This window comes from Diceros bicornis, chromosome 7 (genome assembly GCF_020826845.1).
Source record: "Diceros bicornis minor isolate mBicDic1 chromosome 7, mDicBic1.mat.cur, whole genome shotgun sequence".
Lineage (NCBI taxonomy): Eukaryota > Metazoa > Chordata > Mammalia > Perissodactyla > Rhinocerotidae > Diceros > Diceros bicornis.
Window position 1 is genome coordinate 60,374,123 of NC_080746.1, and position 21,733 is coordinate 60,395,855.

Sequence of the window (21,733 nt, forward strand, 5' to 3'; positions counted from 1 at the left end):
CTACGAGGAAGGTGTCATAACTACTTCCATACTCATTCTGCAATCGAGAAAACTAAAGAACAGAGAAGTAGATAGGTTTTCCCAAGGTCACACGTGCAGTATTTTGCATAAATAATTACCTTTTTGTCGATAATTGAGAATTTGTTATTTTGCACAGCATAGCTGAAATCAAAAATATCTAGGGCTTTATGCCCAAAACTTCATCTTAAACTAATCCTGCTGAAAACACCTAAGTGGTTTTATAAACTCAAACTTCTTAATGATGCATTGGCGGGTTTGATTGGTCTTGATGCTGTAGACAATGGGATTCATGAGAGGTGGTACCAGCAGATACACATAAGACATGAGAATGTGTACAATGCGGGGCAGATGTTCACCAAAGCGGTGCACAAGAGACAAGCCAATCATGGGAATGTAGAAGAGTAGCACAGCACAGATGTGGGAGACACAGGTGCTGAGGGCCCGAAGTCTCTCCTGGTGGGAGGCAGTGCTTAGTACAGTGCGAAGGATAAGAGTGTAGGAGAGGAAGATGAGCAACGAGTCCACACCCACGGTGCAGACCACAACAAAGAGCCCATAGATGTGATTGACAATGATGCTAGAGCAGGCCAGCTTCATGATCTCTAGGTGCAGACGATAGGCATGGGCCAGCACATGGGAACGGCAGTACTGGAAGCGCTTAAGGAGGAATGGCAGGGGGAGGATGAGCAGCGCACTTCTAAGCACCGTGCTCAGCCCCATCTTGACAATACGTGCAGGTGTCAAGACTGTGGAGTAACGCAGTGGGTTGCAGATGGCCACATAGCGGTCAATGGACATGGACAATAGAACCGAAGACTCCACTAGAGACAAGGCATGGATGAAGAAGAGCTGAGTGAAGCAGGCAGGGATGCCAATCTCTCTGACTTCAAACCAGAAGATGCCTAGCACAGTGGGCAGTGTAGAAAGGCAAAGGCCCAAGTCTGTGAGGGACAGCATGGCCAAGAAATAGTACATGGGTTCATGGAGGGTGACATCAGTATGGATGACATGGAGGATAGTAAGATTTCCTACAATTACTGTCAAGTAGATGGAGCAGAAGGGAATAGAGATCCAGCCATGGAGATCTTTTAGACCTTGAAAGCCAGTCAGGAAGAAAGTGGCTTTTTGGAGGCTGCTGTTATAGGGGATTATCATAGCTATAAAATCTTGGATTCACCAACCTGCAATATAGAATGGTATTCCTGGAGAGTGACAGGGCCGGATTCTCACTCTCCTAAGTGTCCTGGGGCCAGTGAGTCACGAAGGTGTACACACGAAACAGGAAAGAATTGGGGGATGTGATCTATTCACCTTTTCTGGAGGGTCTAGGAAAAGGACTTTTATAGGGGATGTCTGTAGTCCATGGATGCCGTGTGATTTAGCCTTATGGTGCTATGTCCACCAGTATTGGAGTCTCAGTGATTTAATGAGATCACCTCAGAGGCACCTTTTTCATATGTTCCTTCCTGAAAAAAATCTTCAGTTCCATCACTAAAGCACTCAGAATCTGTATCATATAAATGGGGAATTGGTACTAAACACCATTTTGCTTAATTATCTACTAGGATCAGGCGCATATCACATGCCTTCAAATGTATTTGTAAGTTGACTGGGGATTGTGTTTCTTTAAACAATGCCTAGCCTGCAGGAGAATGCAGAAGAAGCATTGAGTAAATGTTTGTTGAATTCCTTGAACTTGTAACTTGTGACCAGAGTGATGCCTTTCCTGAATCTACATAAAAGCCTTCGTTGGCTGAGGAGGCAAATGGTGGTGTGCAAATCTGAAGTCTGGAACTGAGAAATGTCTGAGAAGCAAGGTCTTCAGGAAACAAATAATTCTAGGAAAGGGTGCTTTGGGGCTTAGTTCTGAGAGATATCACGAGAGGTGTGTTTCCAACATCAGGGGAATTAAGCTGGGACTAGATGTAGAGACGGGGATGTAGAAGAGGTATGCATCAGATCTGAAACAGAAATAACAAAGAGAAACCTGAAATGGCCAGGAAAAGTCTCTAACCTTTAGCTTATAATGAGGAAATTAATCTTAACGCTTTCAGAGCGAGCTGTGCCTCTGGGGCTTCGATCAATGAGACACACAGGCATAGGTCTGTCCCTGTAAAACCTGAACTGGGCTCTCCTTTTCTTCTGCTTTCAGAATTTTTATTCAATTACATTTATTGCAAGCCACACTAATGGGTCCTATGTATATTAATATAGTGTGACTAGTATATTGTTTATCACATGCATAAAAAGTTTAATATAGCTAAGACATTTAATACCTTATGTGCCTGTCATCTTCCTAAGTGCCTAATGTATGTCATGTCATTCAACTCTCACAACAGTCGTATGTGATATGTTCTATTCTAAGGAGCATACTACAGGTGAGAAAACGGTGGCACAAAGAGGTGAAATGACCTGGGTAAGGTTACAGAGTAAGTAGGGGTTGAAGATGGAATTCAAACCCTGACAGTTTACTTCAGAGTCTATGTTATTGTCCTACATCATATTTCTTCCTCCTACTACACAGTATTTTACCTTTTACAAAAGTCAGAGAACTAAAAAATAATCAATTAAAAAACAAAACAAAAACCCTGTAAATTTCATACCTTGTCACATCTATGGATAGCCAGTTCCATTATAAGCATAACGTTACATGGATCAAGATGGGTAACAACAGAAAGAAAACGCGTTTTGGGGACCGAGTTCAGTTTGGGACAAGCTGAATGTAAGCTTAAAAAGGGATTCCTGGGGAGAGTGTCTAGAGGATATTCTCTGTAGTGATCTTTGGTTTAAGTGAGGGCTTGAATTACAGAGTATCTCCCATGAATATGGAGAAACTTGCTAACAGATGCCGTGTGGGAAGGAAAGACAAGGGCTCAGTTCATAACACTGAAAATTATTGTAAATGAAGGTAGGACGTGAAATTAGAGCTAGAAGAGAGACAGATAATGGAGAATCAGAGAAACAAGATGAAAATAGTGGTGTATAATATCACTAAAGTCAAGTCATTAATATTGATTACAAAAAAGAGATGAAGGAGGATGAGAGTTTTTAAAAAGGCATTACACTTATGATGGTGAGACCATCATTGACTTTTCTGAGGATATTTCAGTAGATTGGAGAAAGATTACAAGGGCTTAAATGATCAGTGGGTGAGGAGGAAAAAGTAAAGACTGTATTTTATTTGTAATTTTCCTCTAACAAAATCTAGAGGTTGAGGGAGGATATCAGACAATTTTAAGGAAGACAGATGGGAAGTGGAGGGTACTCTTTCAAAAGGTTTCTTTCTTCTCAGTAAGGTAGAGGGATGTTGAAGGGCTGAGGATAAAGAAAGAAGAAAAGTCCATATCCAGCTTTTGCCATTCACACTTCCAATCAAAACAAGTAACAAAAAGATAATACTGCAATAATTAACATAATAATGAAATCCCTCTTGTTTTATGATTCCAAAGGAGAAACAGAGAAAGAATATAAAGAGGAACAGCTAGAAAGGAGGAAAAAGGAAAGAAAGAAGTGAAGACCTGGAAAGAAGAGGGTCTGTGAAGGAAAAAGGGAATATCATAGGATTTGGAGAGTGTGCTGTGGGCGTCATAGGCAACAGTGCAATCTCGCTCTGATATTGAGAGACAATGGCAACAGAATTTTAAAAACGAATGGTAATAAAAAAGGAAAAGTTTTCCATCAATTAAGGGGAAATGTAAACAAGAGTTTAAGTAGATGTGTGGCTTTTCAGCCAGCAGACTTACAGTGAATCTGGTTTCCATCTATAGCACGCTGAGCCATTTCAGAAAGTTTTCAAAATAGAAGAAAGATTTCGAGGTCATCTTATTTCTCTACTCTCTCCAGGCAGGGAAGGATCATTCTTCCTGCTTAGTGAGAAGTTACATCCATAGTATCCCATCCCAGTTATTATATCCCCTTCCAAATACATTCCTTGCACGTTATATTTTGGGTATAGGTAAGACGCAAGTATGCCAGGTATGAGGAGGCAAAAAAGATCAAAGCAGGTCATAACAATCACTGGAGAAATGGAATTGCCATTTCACTGGAACCTTGCAACTTTGGCACAGATTTGGAACCTAGTAAAGTTTGCTGAACAAATGCGTCAGTGAAAGGATAAGAAAAGAGATGAGATGCAGTAGGGATTAAACAGAATAATTTTTACTGCAGCTACTCTACATTTTCTTCTCAAAGGCACTCACCTCCAGATTAATGGATCAAAGATGTATCAGCTGATTCCTCCACTAGATTACATCATACACCCTCGATCCTCTCTTCAGCTCTAACTTCACGGGATAATGGGATGTCATTCTAGGGTCTATGGCAGAAACAGAAGAGAGATGGGCTGCGCAGTGATTTCAATGACTCTCGCTGATTCTTATTCTTCATATAATTGCACATAAAGGTGTTTACGATTATTAGCATCTATGTTGGTGACAGTCTGCAAAATTACTCCCAAAGGCAATCATGACCTTATATTAGTATAAAGCCTGATTGTTCCAAAGCACTGTCAAACTCATTTTAATACTTAATTATCATAATACAATTTAAAGTAAGAAAGGCAGAGATTACAATTTCAGTTTTAAAGATACAGAAACTACTGCTCTGAATGATGAGAAAAGAGAGGAGAGGCAGCATGAATTAAACTGAATGATTAAGTTGATTTTTACAAAATCACAAACAGTGACAAAGTTAGGACTAAAACCCCAAGCCTCCTATCCCTAGTCCATCTGCCACTCAAAACTTCCTTAACTAATTCGAAGTGGGGATTTAGCAAGTAGCTAAGACTGAGAGCTCAGCATATGGTTCTGGTTATGTGTACCCCAGTTATCTCCGATTCTTCTTACAATACATACCTGAGCACCAACAGCGGGAGAGAAAAGAGCTTGGAGTGCATAGTTACAGTCAGAACTCAGAATAGGTGGTAGCTCAGCTACAAGAATATTACCTGCTTAAAACACAGGGTCTTTTTGAAGAGCCCAGCAGCTTCTCTCTAGGGGCCTCTGCCGAGGCTGAAAATTCCCTGAAGAGTTCTCAAGAGTCTTAGCAGAGGATGAAGGCCATGAGAAGCTGTGAAACCCCAATCCTGTATGTGGGCAACGGATATCTTCAAGATGTTAGGATGTTTCTAGTTATGGATTTCATCTTCTGAAACTGGATAAGAAGGACCTAGCTAGGCCTGGAGAGCAGTATTGCAAGAGAGAGACTGTTTTGATTCAGATTCAGATAAAAGATAAAGCTGATTTCAACTTGATCTCTGATACTTTCTAACCATGCAACTGTGCCAACCTAGGACAAATTACTTAATCTCTCAGAGAGATTATTTCCCTATATTTTTAAAAGGGAACCTCTCCCCTCTTTTTTTTATACAGACCCCAATCCTATCAGGCATTCTCATATGTTTTAGAGTCAATTGGTAGTGTAGTTTGGTTTGAGTATAGGCAGAAGGAAGGTCCTCTTTGGGCTTCAGTCTTAAACTGTAGGTTTCTTAATTACTTTCAGCTATTCCTTGTGTTTTCTCCCTTGTACATATGTGGTTTGGGTCATAATTCAGAAACTTGTACCCAAATGCCAGTTTAATAGTTTCATATAGTTCAACAACCCTTTTTTAACTATCAACACCTATTTCAAGAGCTCTTCCAGAATTGATTTAAACAACTGGAAGAAACACCTGAACAGAGTAGCTGATACTTAATGCATTCTCAGTAAATAGCATTTCAAATAGTTAGTAGAGTGATCGTGATTTTAGTTTGTTAAGAAAAGGCCTAATTTACACTTATTGTCTTGGTTTCCAACCAGTTTGGTATTGGGAACCAGTGCCATATTTTTCATTTTATCACAAAGTGTTGTAAATAACTATATTAAAGTGGCTGGGATGGGTTGCTAGATCTTCACTTTGTGCTTCATGTTTCTGCTGCAGTTTCATCCAATGGCCTGTGAGATACATGTGCAGTGATCTCAGTTCCTACTTTAACGTTTTCTAAATCTGAAAGATGACCAGTGGTGTCCCATCATTCTTTTCTTGACCATTTCCAATGCAATATTAATAAAGCTGCAAAGACAGCAGACAGGGTCATCGCTGATAAAATGAAATTCACTGGTATACATGCATGTAGAAACATCTCCCTCCTTCAGGGTTCATTTGGGGTGGGAGATGTATTTGATGATGCTACTCCTTCCAGATACTTTTTTCTTTTTTTTAGCCAATCATTTGTGTGGCTTCTTGTGCCAAATCCTGTGAAATAAATGAAACTGCTGGCTTGCCAGTAGCCTGGGGTCAATAGGAAATAATTTGATTAAGCGAACCAAAAAAATGTTCAGGAAACAAAGACTGATGAATGTTTAGTGTTTATCATTTATTATAATGGTATAATTTATTTCATTGTTTGAGTTTATTATTTTTTAATAAGCCCATTGGCAGCAAAGATTCTAAAAGATGAAATTTCACAATTTAAATTTAAATTCTCTACTTTTGTTTCTCAAGAAATTTGATAATGAAATTATAACTTGAGCAAAATGGCTATCGATATATGCCATCAATATGGTGGCCAAATTGATATAATTGATCACGTGACAACCAGAGGGGAAAAAAGTAAGCATTCACTTCAAAGGGTGTGAATTCTAAAAACACTGTATCTGAATGTGGTAGTTTACCATACACAGCTACTGAAGGTAGATTTCAAACTATATATTTATGATTTTTCATATAGATTAAATAGTTGTTCATTCAAATTTATTGTATTCTCTTTTTACTGGAAGTTTTCCAGTCATTGTGAAAAGGGAAAGGATAGCTGTTATGATGTTGGCTCCACTAGCAAAAACTAAGTTATGTTCATTTTAAATCACTAATCGGATGTGTCAGACAGAAAATCAATGTTTTTTCAGCTATATGACTTTTATTTATATTTTCCAACTTTACTGAGATATAATTGACATACAACATTGTGTAACTTTAAGGTATACATTGTGTTGATTTGATATACTTATACATTGCAAAATGACTACTACCATAACATTAGCTAATACTTTCATTATGTCACATAATTACAATTACTTTTTTGTGGTGAGAACATTTATGATTCACTCTCTTAAGAACATTCAAGTTACAATACATAATTGTTAACTGTAATCACAACATTGTGTATTAGATCCTCAGAAATGATTCCTCTTCTAACTGGAAGTTTGTACACTTTGACAAATATCTCCCCCTTTCCCCTATCCCCCATCCCCTGGTAACCACCATTCTACTCTCTGTTTCTATGCTTTCAGTTTTTTTTAGATTCCACCTGTATGTGATATTCCACCAGTATTTGTCTTTCTCTGTCTGACTTATTTCACTTAGCATAATGTCCTCAACATCCATCCATGTTGTCACAACTGGCAGAATTTCCTTCTTTCTCATGGCTGAGTAATATTCCGTTGTATATGTGTATACCACATCTTCATCCATTTATCTGTTGATGGACACTTAGGTTGCTTCCATACCTTGGCTATTGTGAATAATGCTGCAATAAACATGGGGGGACAGATGTCTCTTTGATATCCTGAAGTGGGATGCTGGATCATGTGGAGTTCTATTTTTTATTTTTTGAGGAAACACCATACTATTTTCCATAGTGGCTATACCAATTTATATTCTTGCTAAAGATGCAAAAATGTTCCCTTTTCTTCGTATCCTCTCCAGCGCTTATCTCTTGTCTTTTTGATGACAGTCATTCTAACAGGTATGAAGTAACATCTCATTGTGATTCGGATTTGCATCTCCTTGATGATTAGTGATGTTGAGAAACTTTTCATATTCTTGTAGGCTATTTGTAAGTCTTCTTGGAAAAATGTTTATTCAATTCTTCTGCCTATTTTTTAATAAAGTTGTTTGTTTTCTGTTATTGACTTATATGAGTTCTTTATATATTTCGGATATTAATCACTTACCAGATATATGGTTTGCTTATACGTTCTCCCATTATGCAGGCTGCCTTTTCATTTTGTTGATTGTTTCTTTTGCTGTGTAGAAGATTTTTAAGTTGATGTAGTCTCACTTCTTGATTTTTGTTTTGTTGCCTTTTAGGGGGATCTGCAGTGATGCTTTCCCATTGGCTCATGGGCAGACTTCATGATAGAGTTCACAACACATTCAGCGAGGACCACGTCCCTTTAATGCCCTCTCAGAATTTTATCTCCCCCTTTCCTGATCTCTTTCTTCTCTCCAGTCATGTAGCTTCTTTTTTTCTTTTATTTATTTATTTATTTATTTTATTTAGTACTCTAGAGAGGAGAGAAATGAGTCTTTTTGGCAGTGTCCAGCACATCTGGGGAAGCTGGGCACTCACTCACCTGCTCTCCCTTTCACCCGTAGGAGAAATCTAGAGCTGAGAAATTCTCTCTTAGTCTTAAACTTTGTTGCCTTGGGGAGGGGTGATGTGGATAAGGCCAAGGTCTTCCTTTTACACACTCCAGTGTATCTAAATTTATATTTTTTAGATCCAACAGAGTGCTGCAACTTCTCCTCTGGAAATCTGGACTTCCATAAAATCTCTCTCATTCCGTCAGTGTTTTTTTAGTGCTATCAGGTCAAGACGGAGAGAGGCTGGAACTTGTTCACAGGCTCTTGTGGAGGCCACAGCTAATATTGAGGTCTGCCTGCCTGTTATCTGACGCACAGGTGGGCGCGACCCTTCCCAGGTCCCTTAGCATATGGTGCTGGACGCCACAACTCCCACACAGGCACCTGTTCATGGATGGACGCTTAATTTTTGTTGTGTGTTGGGAGTGGTTATAAACAAGAGATTTCTTATGCTGCCATAATGCTGATGTCACTCCTAAAAGTCAATTATTTATAGGAGTGGTTTAATTATGTTATTTCAATTCATGACTCAAAGTAAAGTTTTTGAACATTTATTCTGTCCAAATTTTATTCTGTAAAACACTGGCCTTATTGTGAACGCTATTCTGAAGTCAGTTAAGGAAGCTTAACATTAGAGAGAGATTTTTTTTTAAATGTAGAGATGATATAAATTCATACCCTGTTACAGGACAGCAACGTGGTAAAAACAAGAAACTTTTTGTTCAGAAATGTACTTGGAATCATTCTGGTGCAAACATAATTCATGATTACATCCAGGCAGTTCTTTCAATCTGTTTTTTTTTTTTACATACACATTTCGAGTAACTGAATTAGGAAATTTTTGAGACAAAGTTGGTATTTAATTAAAAACATAAAACTTCAACATTATAGTACATGCTTTCTCTTCTGCTGATCACCTTCAATCAGATTTTAAAGACAGATGAGCCTTTAGGAATGCTTAGTAACCCAGCTTGACAGATGTGAACATACACTTTTCAGACCTCACTTGAAGAAATCATTTATTACCCAGTTGCAAGGAGTGTAGTTAGCTGAAGTGTGCCTCAGAGCCTACTACAGATTTCCAGGAAAAGTTACAATCTTCTTGGGATTACCCAATACTGAATAAGTGGTGGTCTAAGTGTTTGGCCGTTTCTGATCAATGGAGAACTCCTCTATCAAGCAATCTTCGCTCCAGAGCTCCCATTTGGCCTGACAGAGCCTTTATTATTTATGAATCATGGTCAAATGGCTCTCCTTACTCAATCCTGATTTTGCCCCTTCTCTTTCACACGTTTAAACTCTTTGCATACTAACTCTCTTTTAGCAACTGCTTCCCAGAGAACCCAAACTATAAATTTCTAATGTATTTTTGTTCAAAGTAGGTTAGACGTCTTTAATCAAAGTACTGAAAAATTGGAATACAAAAAAATTTAGCTTTGATATTTTTGGCAAATGGAAATTATTTGTTATCCAAAGCTTGCAAAGAGAGCTTGTACATGGAAATAGATTGCTTTATTTTTAGAGGAATTTTATATTTGAAAATAGTTTGTGTTTAAAACTATTTTACTGGCCAACTAATATTTTAAAACCGGTTGCCAATTAATATATATTTCTTATGTATATGAAATATGTATATATAATTATGAAATGTGTCTATGACAAATTATAAAATATGTATATAATTATGAAATATGGATATATGTAATTATAAAATATGGATATATATAATTATATTTATTTTTCCAGCTCTGTTTATCCTCGAACGTGTCTAATTATTAACTTTAAATGATTTAATTTAAATAAAAGTTGTGTTTTAAGAAATTAGAAAAACTAACACAAAGTATGTTTAGACAAAATTAGAAATAATTAATAAAGTTTAAGCTGATTAAAATTATTGAAAAAACATGTAACATAAAGATAAATGCATACACATTTTCCAAGGAGAGAGAGAGAGAGAGAGACTATTGTACGCCTGAGTTATTTGAGAAATGCCAATGTCGTTCAGTAGCAGGTATTCTATCAACATATATGTCAATATGATTGTATGAGTAGAGAGAATATGAGACGGGGCTTGAATAGGGTTCCCAACCATTGCTGAGAGTCTGTGTGAGCTGTTGGCATTGAGTTTCTGGGTTGTTGAACATCCTACAACAAGCAAGACATTCCCATCTGGTGTTTTCCTGACTCAAATGCAAGTAGTACATCTTTTCAGAAATAGTGTTAGCTGCTAATACTAGTTGCCTGAGTGCTAGTGTGATTTACTCATGTCTGAGGAGAGGACAGAGGGAGAGGAAAAGAAGATCCAAGAAACAAAAGGTAAAAAAAAAGTAACTGGCATTCATGTTAAATATATATGTGAGATATAGCACTATATATGAATACATTCAATACATTAAGATAATAAATTCATGAAAACTGAGAAAGTTGAGGCAGCAAAGGTATGCAGCTCTTAAAATGCTTCTCTTTTGAAACAAACATATTTATAGGCTGAGAAAGGGTAGCTATTAATAGGGAGATTGAAAAAATTGGAAAAATATAGAAGATGCAGCAAGGTCTCTGAAAAGGCAGGAAGACATGGGATTTACTTTTTAGGGGTTTGGATTAAATTTTGATAGAGAAGAATGGCATTCTTCTTAGGAAGAGGAATGGGATAAGTCTGTAGAATATATATAGAAAACTTGAGGTCAGAAGGTAAAAATGGGAGTGATTCATGTTTCATTGTCTTTAAACAAGGAAGCATCAGCTATGGAGTAGAGTAGGGATACTAAAGAACTTGACAAGTTCTTGGTGTTGTTCCTGCATGGAATGGATGTGGGAGCTGAACAGGAATGTAAAATAGTAACAGCATTCCAAGTGATATTTAATGATTAGTTGAGACAGTAGTTGATGTGGCACCCAGTTTGAACAACCCCATGATTATCTTCATCAGCACTCAGCAGCAAGAATGCTCAGGTCTACAGGTGAAGGTCTACACTGACTCATGATTTGCCATTAATGAAACTGATCATTAAACTAAGGAAACAATAATTTTTGTCTGTAGTGGATTAAAGGCTGCTTCAAATTATTTATCACTTCTCCTATCAAGAAGTGAAATTTGTTTCCCCTTTCTTTGAATCTGAGCTGGCTCCATGGACGTATAACTAATAGATGCAGTGGAAGTGGCCCTGTACCTACCTCTTCCAGGTATAGTCCTTAACAGACTAGACTGCTTCCTGGAATATTATCTTTGGGTGCTCCTTCTTGGAATCTAGCTATCATATTCTTAGAATCCCAAATCATGTGGAAAGGCCATATGTAGAAGTTTAGCTAAGCTTTCCACTGACAACCAGTATCAACTGCCAGGTATAAGAGTGAACCATCTTCAAAGTGTATCCTCCACCCCCACCGAAAGTGCACAGTTGGTGCCATGTGGAGCAGAGAAAAGTTGTTGTGGCTGAACTCTGCCCAAATTGCAAAACTATGAACAAATAAATGATTGCTGTTGTTTTAAGTTACTAAGTTTTGGAGTGGTTTGTTATGTAGCTATACCTGAAACATGATCCCATGTCAAGAAATCTTATCTTCCCTGAAGTGGACTTATGCTCAATCTGAATAGAGTTTCCAAAGTCTCAACCTTTCTGATCTTTTAGTTTTACTCACAGTATATATATATATATATATATATATATATATATATATATATATATATATATAAACAAGGTATAAGGTAATACATAGGATATATGATATTATTAATAAATACAGAAAGATTGATGTTCAGGAGAAGTTAAAATATCTATCCAGGCTGGAGATGGTCAGGGAAGGCTTCACAATGAAAGTATGACCTTATCTGGATAAAAGATTGAGTGAAATAGTATTATCTTCACTAAATTTCTTTTACATCATAAAATGATGCTTCTTCAATAAATGGTTAGAGTAAGCTGATTCTAAGAATAAGAGTAAGATTTATATGAGGACAAGGTTTAAGAAGGAATTGTCAGAGGTGAGTTGCACAAATAAGGAGAATTTTATGTTTTTTTGTTTTTATTTTTTTTACAAATTCCTCTAAAATAAACATATAATGGAGATGTCATTTTTTTGAATGCCCTTGGTAATAATGTGTTTCACTACATGACTCTAGAATAATAGAATTTATGCTATGAATTTATATCAAATGTGCTGTTGATATATGGATTTTAAAATCAGTGAATGTATACTGGGAGCTTTGATGTTCAGGAATTAGACTGATCAACAACTGCTTCATCACGAACCTTAATTAAAATAGAAGAAACATGTTAGCCTTTCTCTTAATAGGCTTTTATTAGCTAGGAAAGTATGGGAACTATGTTGTTGCTTTCTAATATAGGCAATGATATCGGTATTTTCTCATATTATTTTACTGGTGTATGTTCTAAAAAGCAGGGAGCAGAAGTTTAGAGTCTTCACTGAAGGCTCAAATTTTTAGATCTTCTACCTGAGAGAGAGCTGAAGTAATTTTCTCAAGATCTCACAGATGCTAAGAGTGCTCAGGATACTGAGTATCAAAAGCCATTAACTCTATGAGCTCTGTCGGACCATAAAACCCAAGGCCATTCTACTATAGCATGCTTTCTTACAGCTACCCATTTAAAGTTTCTTTAGTTATTACTTATAAACGTACTCCCTGTCTCATTCCTTTGATCAACTTCTTTTTGGACAAAGTTTCCCCGCAATTTTTTCTCAGATTTGATAGGTCTTCACGCAGTGCACAATGGGATTCATCAGGGGTGGCACCAGCAGGAAAACATCAGCCATGAGGATGTGGATCATAGGAGACAAATCCCTGGCAAAATGTTGGAGAATTGCTGCACTCAGCATGGGCACATAGAAGAGAAGCACAGCAGAGATATGAGAGATGCAAATGTTAAGGGCCTTAAACTGCTCTCTGGGAGTCGCAATGCCCAGTACTGTCTTTAAGATGATTATGTAGGAGAAGTAATAAACAACAAATCCAGAATAGTAGAAAGGGCAGCACAGAGTCTATAGACAACATTGACTCTGTTGTCAGAGCATGCCAGCTTCATGACATCCTGGTGGAGACAGTAGGAGTGTGAGAGCAGGTTTTGATGACAGTATGTCAGCCGTTGCAATAGAAAGGGTAGTGGAAGGATCAAAAGAACATTTTTGGAAGTCAGTAAGACCTCGGCTTTTTTTTTTTTTTTTTAATTTTTTGTTTATTGCAGTAACATTGGTTTATGACACTGTAACAATTTCAGGTGTACATCATTATACTTCTATTTCTGCATAGATTACATCATGTTCACCACCAAAATACTAATTACAACCCATCGCCACACACATGTATCGAATTATCCCTTTCACCCTCCTCCCTCCCCCCTTCCCCTCTGGGTAACCACCAATCCAATCTCTGTCCCTATGTGTTTGTTTATTGTTGTTATTATCTACTACTTAATGAAGGAAATCATACGGTATTTGACCTTCTCCCTCTGACTTATTTCACTTTGCATTATACCCTCAATGTCCATCCATGGTGTCACAAATGGCTGGATTTCATCGTTTCTTATGGCTGAGTAGTATTCCATTGTGTATATATACCACAGCTTCTTTATCCATTCGTCCCTTGATGGGCACTTAGGTTGCTTCCAAGTTTTGGCTATTGTGAATAACGCTGCAATGAACACAGGGGTGCATGTACCTTTACAAATTGGTGTTTTCAAGTTCTTTGGATAAATACACAGCAGTGGAATAGCTGGATCATATGGTAGTTCTATCCTTGATTTTTTGAGGAATCTCCACACTGCTTTCCATAGTGGCTGCACCAGTTTGCACTCCCACCAGCAGTGTATGAGAGTTCCCTTCTCTCCACATCCTCTCCAACACATGTTGTTGCCTGTCTTGTTAATTATAGCCATTCTGATGGGCGTGAGGTGATATCTCATTGTAGTTTTGATTTGTATTTCCCTGATAGTTAGTGATTTTGAACATCTTTTCATGTGTCTGTTGGCCATCTATATATCTTCTTTGGAGAAATGTCTGTTCAGGTCTTTTGCCCATTTTTTAATTGGGTTGGTAGTTTTTTTGTTGTTGAGATGCATGAGTTCTTTATATATTTTGGAGATTAAGCCCTTATCAGAAGTATGGTTTGCAAATATCTTCTCCCAATTGTTAGGTTGTCTTTTCATTTTGTTGATGGTTTCCTTTGCTGCGCAGAAGCTTTTTAGTTTGATGTAGTCCCATTTGTTTATTTTTTCTATTGTTTCTCTTGCCCGGTCAAACGTGATGTTTGAAAAGATGTTGCAAAGACCAATGTGGAAGAGCGTACTGCCTGTGTTTTCTTTTAGAAGTTTCACAGTTTCAGGTCTTACATTCAAGTCGTTAATCCATTTGGAGTTAATTTTTGTGTATGGTGTAAGGTAAGGGTCTACTTTCATTTTATTGCATATGGCTATCCAGTTTTCCCAACACAATTTGTTGAAGAGACTTTCTTTTCCCCATTGTATGTTCTTGGCTCCTTTGTCAAAGATTAGCTGTCCATAGATGTGTGGGTTTGTTTCTGGGCTTTCGATTCTATTCCATTGATCTGTGTGTCTGTTTTTGTGCCAGTACCATGCTGTTTGGGTTGCTATAGCTTTGTAGTATATTTTGAAATCAGGGAATGTGATACTTCCAGCTTTGTTCTTTTTTCTCAGGATTCCTTTAGCTATTTGGGGTCTTTTGTTGTTCCATATAAATTTTAGGATTCTTTGTTCTATTTCTGTGAAAAATGTTGTTGGAACTTTGATAGGGATTGCATTGAATCTATAGATGGCTTTAGGAAGTATGGACATCTTAACTATGTTAATTCTTCCAATCCAAGAGCACGGAATATCTTTCCATTTCTTTGTGTCTTCTTCAATTTCTTTCCACAATGTTTTATAGTTTTCGGTGTACAGATCTTTCACCTCTTTGGTTAAGTTTATTCCTAGGTATTTTATTTTTTTTTTGTTGCAATTGTAAATGGGATGGTATTCTTAATTTCTCTTTCTGCTACTTCGTTGTTAGTGTACAGAAATGCAACTGATTTTTGTATGTTGATTTTGTATCCTGCGACTTTACCATATTCGTTTATTACTTCTAAAAGTTTTCTGGTGGATTCTTTAGGGTTTTCTATATATAAAATCATGTCATCTGCAAATAGTGACAGTTTCACTTCTTCCTTTCCAGTTTGGATCCCTTTTACTTCTTTCTCTTGCCTGATTGCTCTGGCTAGGACTTCCAGTACTATGTTAAATAGGAGTGGTGACAGTGGGCATCCTTGTCGGGTTCCTGTTCTTAGAGCGATGGCTTTCAGTTTTTCACCATTGAGGATGATATTAGCTGTGGGTTTCTCATATATGGTCTTTATTATGTTGAGGTACTTTCCTTCTATACCCATTTTATTCAGAGTTTTTATCATAAATGGATGCTGTATCTTGTCAAATGCTTTCTCTGCATCTATTGAGATGATCATGTGATTTTTATTCTTCATTTTATTAATGTGGTGCATCACGTTGATTGATTTGAGAATGTTAAACCATCCCTGCATCCCTGGAATAAATCCCACTTGATCATGGTGTATGATCTTTTTAACGTATTGTTGTATGCAATTCGCTAGTATTTTGTTGAGGATTTTGGCATCGATGTTCATCAGTGATGTTGGCCTGTAATTTTCTTTTTTTGTGTTGTCCTTGTCTGGTTTTGGTATCAGGGTAATGTCAGCTTCGTAGAATGAGTTAGGGAGCTTCCCCCCCTCCTCAAATTTTTGGAAGAGTTTGAGAAGGATAGGTATTAAGTCTTCTTTGAATGTTTGGTAGAATTCACCAGGGAAGCTATCTGGTCCTGGACTTTTATTTTTTGGGAGGTTTGTGATTACTGTTTCGATCTCCTTACTGGTGATGGGTCTATTCAAATTCTCTACTTCTTCTTGATCCAGTTTTGGAAGGTTGTATGATTCTAAGAATTTATCCATTTCTTCCGGATTGTCAAATTGGTTGGCATGTAGCTTTTCATAGTATTCTCTTATAATCTTTTGTATTTCTGAGGTGTCTGTTGTAACCTCTCCTCTTTCATTTCTGATTTTACTTATTTGTGCCTTCTCTCTTTTTTTCTTGGTGAGTCTAGCTAAAGATTTGTCAATTTTGTTGATCTTTTCAAAGAACTAGCTCTTGGTTTTATTAATTTTTTCTAATTTTTTTTGGTCTCTATTTCATTTATTTCTGCTCTGATTTTTATTATTTCCCTTCTTCTACTGATTTGGGGCTTGGATTGTTCTTCTTTTTCCAGTTCCTTTAGTTGCACTGTTAGATTGTTTATTTGAGATTTTTCTTGTTTGTTGAGATAGGCCTGTATTGCTCTAAAGTTCCCTCTTAGAACCGCTTTTGCTGTATCCCATAAATCCTGGCATGTTGTATTTTCATTTTCATTTGTCTGCAGCTATATTTTGATTTCTTCTTTGATTTCTTCGTTAACCCAGTCGTTGTTCAGTAGCATTTTGTTTAATCTCCACGTATTTGTGGCTTTTCTGATTCTCTTCCTATAGTGGATTTCTAGTTTCATACCGTTGTGGTCAGAAAAGATGCTTGGTATTATTTCAATCTTCTTAAATTTACAGAGACTTGTTTTATGGCCTAATATGTGATCAATCCTGGAGAATGTTCCATGTGCATTTGAAAAGAACATGTATTCCTCGGTTTTTGGATGGAATGCTCTGTATATATCTACTAGGTCCTTCTGTTCTAGTGTGTTGTTTAAGGCCAATGTTTCCTTATTGATCTTCTGTTTGGATGATCTATCCGTTGGTGTAAGTGGAGTGTTAAAGTCCCCTACTATTATTGTGTTACTGTCTATTTCTGTTGTTATGTCTGTTAATAATTGTTTTATATATTTAGGTGCACCTACATTGGGTGCGTAGATATTTACAAGTGTTATATCCTCTTGTTGGATTGTTCCCTTGATCATTATGTAATGCCCTTCTTTGTCCCTTTTTACAGTTTTTGTTTTAAATTCTATTTTGTCTGATATGAGTACTGCTACCCCAGCTTTCTTTTCATTGCCATTTGCGTGGAGTATCTTTTGCCATCCCTTCACTTTCAGTTTGTGAGTGTCTTTAGATCTGAAGTGTGTCTACTGTATGCAGCATATATATGGGTCTTCTTTTTTTATCCAGTCAGCCACCCTATGCCTTTTAATTGGAGCATTTAGTCCATTGACATTTAAAGTAGCTATTGATAAGTATGTACTTACTGCCATTTTTTAACTTTTTTTTTTCTCAGTGTTTTAGTAGTCCTTCTCTGTTCTTTTCTTCTTCTGTACAGAATTGATGGTCACTTTACTTTGACCTCTGTCTGAAAGCTGTACTCTTAACTCCCCTCCTCCCTCCTTTTATGTTTTTGATATCATATCTAACCTCTTTTTTGTGTATTTGTATCCATTATGTTCTAATCATGGAAATCGATAATTTTTCCTATTTGTGGTCTTCTCTTTTCCCTTTAAATAAGTCCCTTTAACATTTCTTGTAGCACTGGTTTCTTGGTGACAAACTCCTTTAATTTTTGCTTATCTGGGAAAATTTTGATCTCTCCTTCCATTTTGAATGATAACCTTGCTGGGTAGAGTATTCTTGGCTGTAAGTTTTTTCCTTTTAGCACTTTAACTATATCATGCCATTCTCTTCTAGCCTGTAAGGTTTCTGCTGAGAAGTCAGCTGATAGCCTTATGGGGTTTCCTTTGTATGTAACTTGACTTTCTCTTGTGGCTTTTAGGATTCTCTCTTTATCGTTAATTCTGGACATTTTGATTATGATGTGTCTTGGTGTGGGCCTCTTTGGGTTTATCTTGTTTGGGGCTCTCTGTGCTTCCTGTAACTGGATGTCTGTTTCCTTCCTTAGGTTAGGGAAGTTTTCATCTATTATTTCTTGAAATAGATTCTCTGCCCCTTTGTCTCGCTCTTCTCCTTCCAGGACACCTATAACACGGATGTTAGTGCGCTTGATGTTGTCCCAGAGGTCCCTTAGACTGTCCTCACTCTTTTTAATTCTTTTCTCTTTTACCTGTTCACCTTGGGTAATTTCTTCTAGTCTTTCGTCCAGCTCACAGATCCGTTCTTCTGTATCCTCAACTCTGCTTTTGTGTCCCTCTAATGAATTTTTCATTTCCAGTATTGCATTCTTCATTTCTGATTGCTTCTTTTTTATATCTTCCATTTCTTTCTTGACATTCTCACTGAGTTCATCTATTCTTCTCCCCAGATCAGTTAGCATCCTTAACACTCTTAGTTTGAACTCTCTGTCAGGTAGGTTGCTCATTTCTGTTTCACTTAGTTCCTTTTCTGGGGTTTTGTCCTGTTCCCTTACTTGGAATGTATTCTTTTGCCTCCTCATTTTCTCTCTTTCCCTGTGCTTGTGTCTACGTATTAGGTAGGTCAGCTACTTCGCCTGCTCTTGGATAGGTGACCTTATGTAAGTGATGGCTTAGGAGGCTTCCAGTGTGCTTCCCTCAGTTCTCAATGTTCCAGGGGTGACCCCTATGTGGGCTATGTGTGTCCTTCTGTTGTGGCCTGTTTGCTTTCCCGGTAGGCGCCCAGGGAGGCTGAGTTATGCTCCTGGCCAGCTGTTGTAATGCTCAGCTGCTTGTAGTTGTTGTATGCCCTTCAGTCTCTTTATCAGGTGTGGGGAGCCCCAGCACAGTTGGCTGCAAGTTCTAATACCATATTTGTGTTGCAGTATTTCTTTTAAGTGAGTAGGCCCCCAGCGTGGCAGGTTGTTAGGCTCAGGGCCTTACAATTGCTGTAAGCCTCTAGCCTATTAGGTCTCTTGCCAGCTCTCTGAGGATTGCAGCTGAGTGGGGTGGCCTCAGGCACAGAAGCACCCAATCGTTTCAGGCTTTGGAAGGTGGGGCAAACCTCCTATGTGGGTCTTTGAGAAGCACAAGTCTTCTGCAGCTGACAAACCCTGCCGCCCACAGGTCCACACACACAGTCAACACAGTCCTGCCCCGTGGGAGCGCCCCGACCTCCCCAAGCAGACCTAGTCTCTCCATGGCGGGAGCCCCACACACTCCGTCACCACCCCACACTCTCCACCCTCTCCTTGTGCACACCCTGCCCCGCTCAAGTCGGCTCAGTTGCCATGCTGCAGAGAATCCAGTCACCAATCTATGCAGGCCCACAAGTTGCCTGAGGGCTTGTTGTTGGGTGAGGTCAGTGTCTATGGTGGGCTGCCTGCCCTGGCTGAGCTGGAATAAATCTGTGCTCTAGCTTGTGGGGCAGACCCTGAGCTAGCAGGCCTCAGGGAGAACTCCAATGGCGTCTGTGTCAGCATGCCCACACCGGGCCACACCAATGGCCGCCGCCAATGTCCCAGTCCCTGGAGAGGTCTCACCCCTCACCGAGATGCACTCAGGGCCTATTAGGTGAGTCTCTTGTCACCAAAGCACTGTGCACCTTTCTTTCTGGTGATTTTGGGATGCTTTCTGAAACAGGTGAGTTTTCGCGCAGGCCCTTTAAGAGCCAGTTTTAGTTTCTTTGTGAACGGGGATTTCTGGGGGTACTCCCTAATGCTTTAGTAGTAGGCAAAGTCAGATATTATGCCGCTGGTCTTGACTGTACTGGGTCCACAAAATGCCCACAGCGGGGGCGCTCCCCGGCTCAGGGCCCCGCGCCTCCAGGGAGGGCTGCGTACCTGTGAGTTGCTCCTGGCGGCCATGAAGCTGGTGGCTTGTGAAGGCGGCATTTTTCCTCTCCAGAAGGGAGTCTCTGCCTCTTCTACCTCAGTTAGGATTGTCCGTTGTTGCAGGAGTTCCTCTTATCCAGTTTTCAGTTCTGTCTCAGGGGTAATTTTTCCACGAGTAGTTGTAAATTGGCTGTGTCCACGGGAGGAGGTGAGTTCCGAGTCTGCTTTCGCAGCCATCTTGACTCCGCCTCCAAGACCCCTGCTTTGATGACTCTGGAGGTGGATAAGATTATGCTGTATCTCAGAGGGTTGTGGATGGCCACATATTGGTCAAATGCCATTACAGATAGCACAGAGGCTTCGGTGACAGTGAACAGATGGATAAAGAACTCCTGGGCAAAGCAGGGAGCTGCATGAATTTCATAGATACCAAACAGAAATAGTCCCAATGTGGTGGGTAAGGAAGAGAGGGATAACCCTAGGTCAGAAATGGAGAGCATTGAAAGGAAATAGTACATAGGTTCGTGGAGGCTTGGCTCTGTCTTGATAAAGAAGAGGACTGTAAAGTTACCCAGGGGAGAAAGAAGGTACATGAAGGAGAGAGGAATGGGTATCCAGATGTGACTCTTCTCCAGTCCACGGATTCTGATAAGGAGGAATCTAAGAACTTCAATGTTCGTGTCATTAAGGCGAGACATGATACATGGAAAGATACTTAACCAGATGCTTACTTCAGTGCCGTTGGAAATTTCCTAAATGAAGGTATGGCAGAAGATGTCCCTTTCTGCTGGAATGTAGGTCATACATACTAAGAGGACTACCGGAGTCTTCTTAAGATAAATAGTCTACGTTTTTATTGTTAGTTCAGCCTGTAAGAAAAGTCAAACAGAAACAAATGAGAAAAATCTGACTTGCTTCTTCATGCACATATTTGTTTCAACTTCATTAAAGTGTCAATCAATTAGGATTTTGCACATTTAACAATCCCAGACAATCCTTTGGCCACATGCAACTACCCATAGCCAAATCTCATAAAACCAGCTCTTCAATTTTACAGTTCTCTTATCTCAGTTCTATGAAAAGAAAATCTTGAAGGGAAAAGCAAAGTTTACTGTGGATTGGAGGGGTGGTTCATAAATTATTCCATAATTATATTCAAACTTGTGTATTTCTAACAGGATAAACATTTGAAGTAATGGCAGAACTGGAAGTTCCTAATTATATAGTTTTGGGGTTAAAATATAAATATAAACATGTAGTTTTATTCTCTTGCTTATGCAGAACCACACTAAATGAATAGGTCACTATCAGTTAACGTATCCTAGCTTATTCACAGTATTGGTATATTAACCACTAACTAAAGCTTTCTACTTCATGGGTGAATAGGCAGATTGTTTTTCTTCCTTGGATTCAGTTGATATATTTATAAAAGTTTCCATCTTCTTTTCTCTATAGGTATAGAATCTAGTTCCATTTACACAAAATAGCTTCTGTATTATTTCCCTTATTATTACTTGACTGGTGTCTGCCTTCTCCCACTTCTAGAATTTAAGGGTAGGAAGTCATGATCACATTATTCACCACTGCATTTCCAGTGCCTAGCGTAGTAAGTGGAATATAGTTGTAGCTTCATAATTTTCTATTTAATTGAATATAATTTCCCAAAGTTGAAGATGGTAATGATTTCTTCCATAAACTATCTCTT

The 21,733-nt window shown here is 38.4% G+C and overlaps 2 protein-coding genes across 2 annotated transcripts; both read right to left on the reverse strand.

Moving 5' to 3' along the window:
- Positions 1–210: 210 nt before the first annotated feature.
- On the reverse strand, positions 211–1,176 carry LOC131407985 (olfactory receptor 51G1). Its single transcript, XM_058544568.1, has one exon. It carries the CDS (start codon positions 1,174–1,176, stop codon positions 211–213), a length of 966 nt encoding a protein of 321 aa, XP_058400551.1.
- Positions 1,177–13,060: 11,884 nt separating this feature from the next.
- On the reverse strand, positions 13,061–20,726 carry LOC131408728 (olfactory receptor 51A4-like). Its single transcript, XM_058545772.1, is given in 3 exon segments — positions 13,061–13,317; positions 13,320–13,521; positions 20,286–20,726. Coding segments are annotated over 3 exon segments (900 nt in total).
- Positions 20,727–21,733: the final 1,007 nt, after the last annotated feature.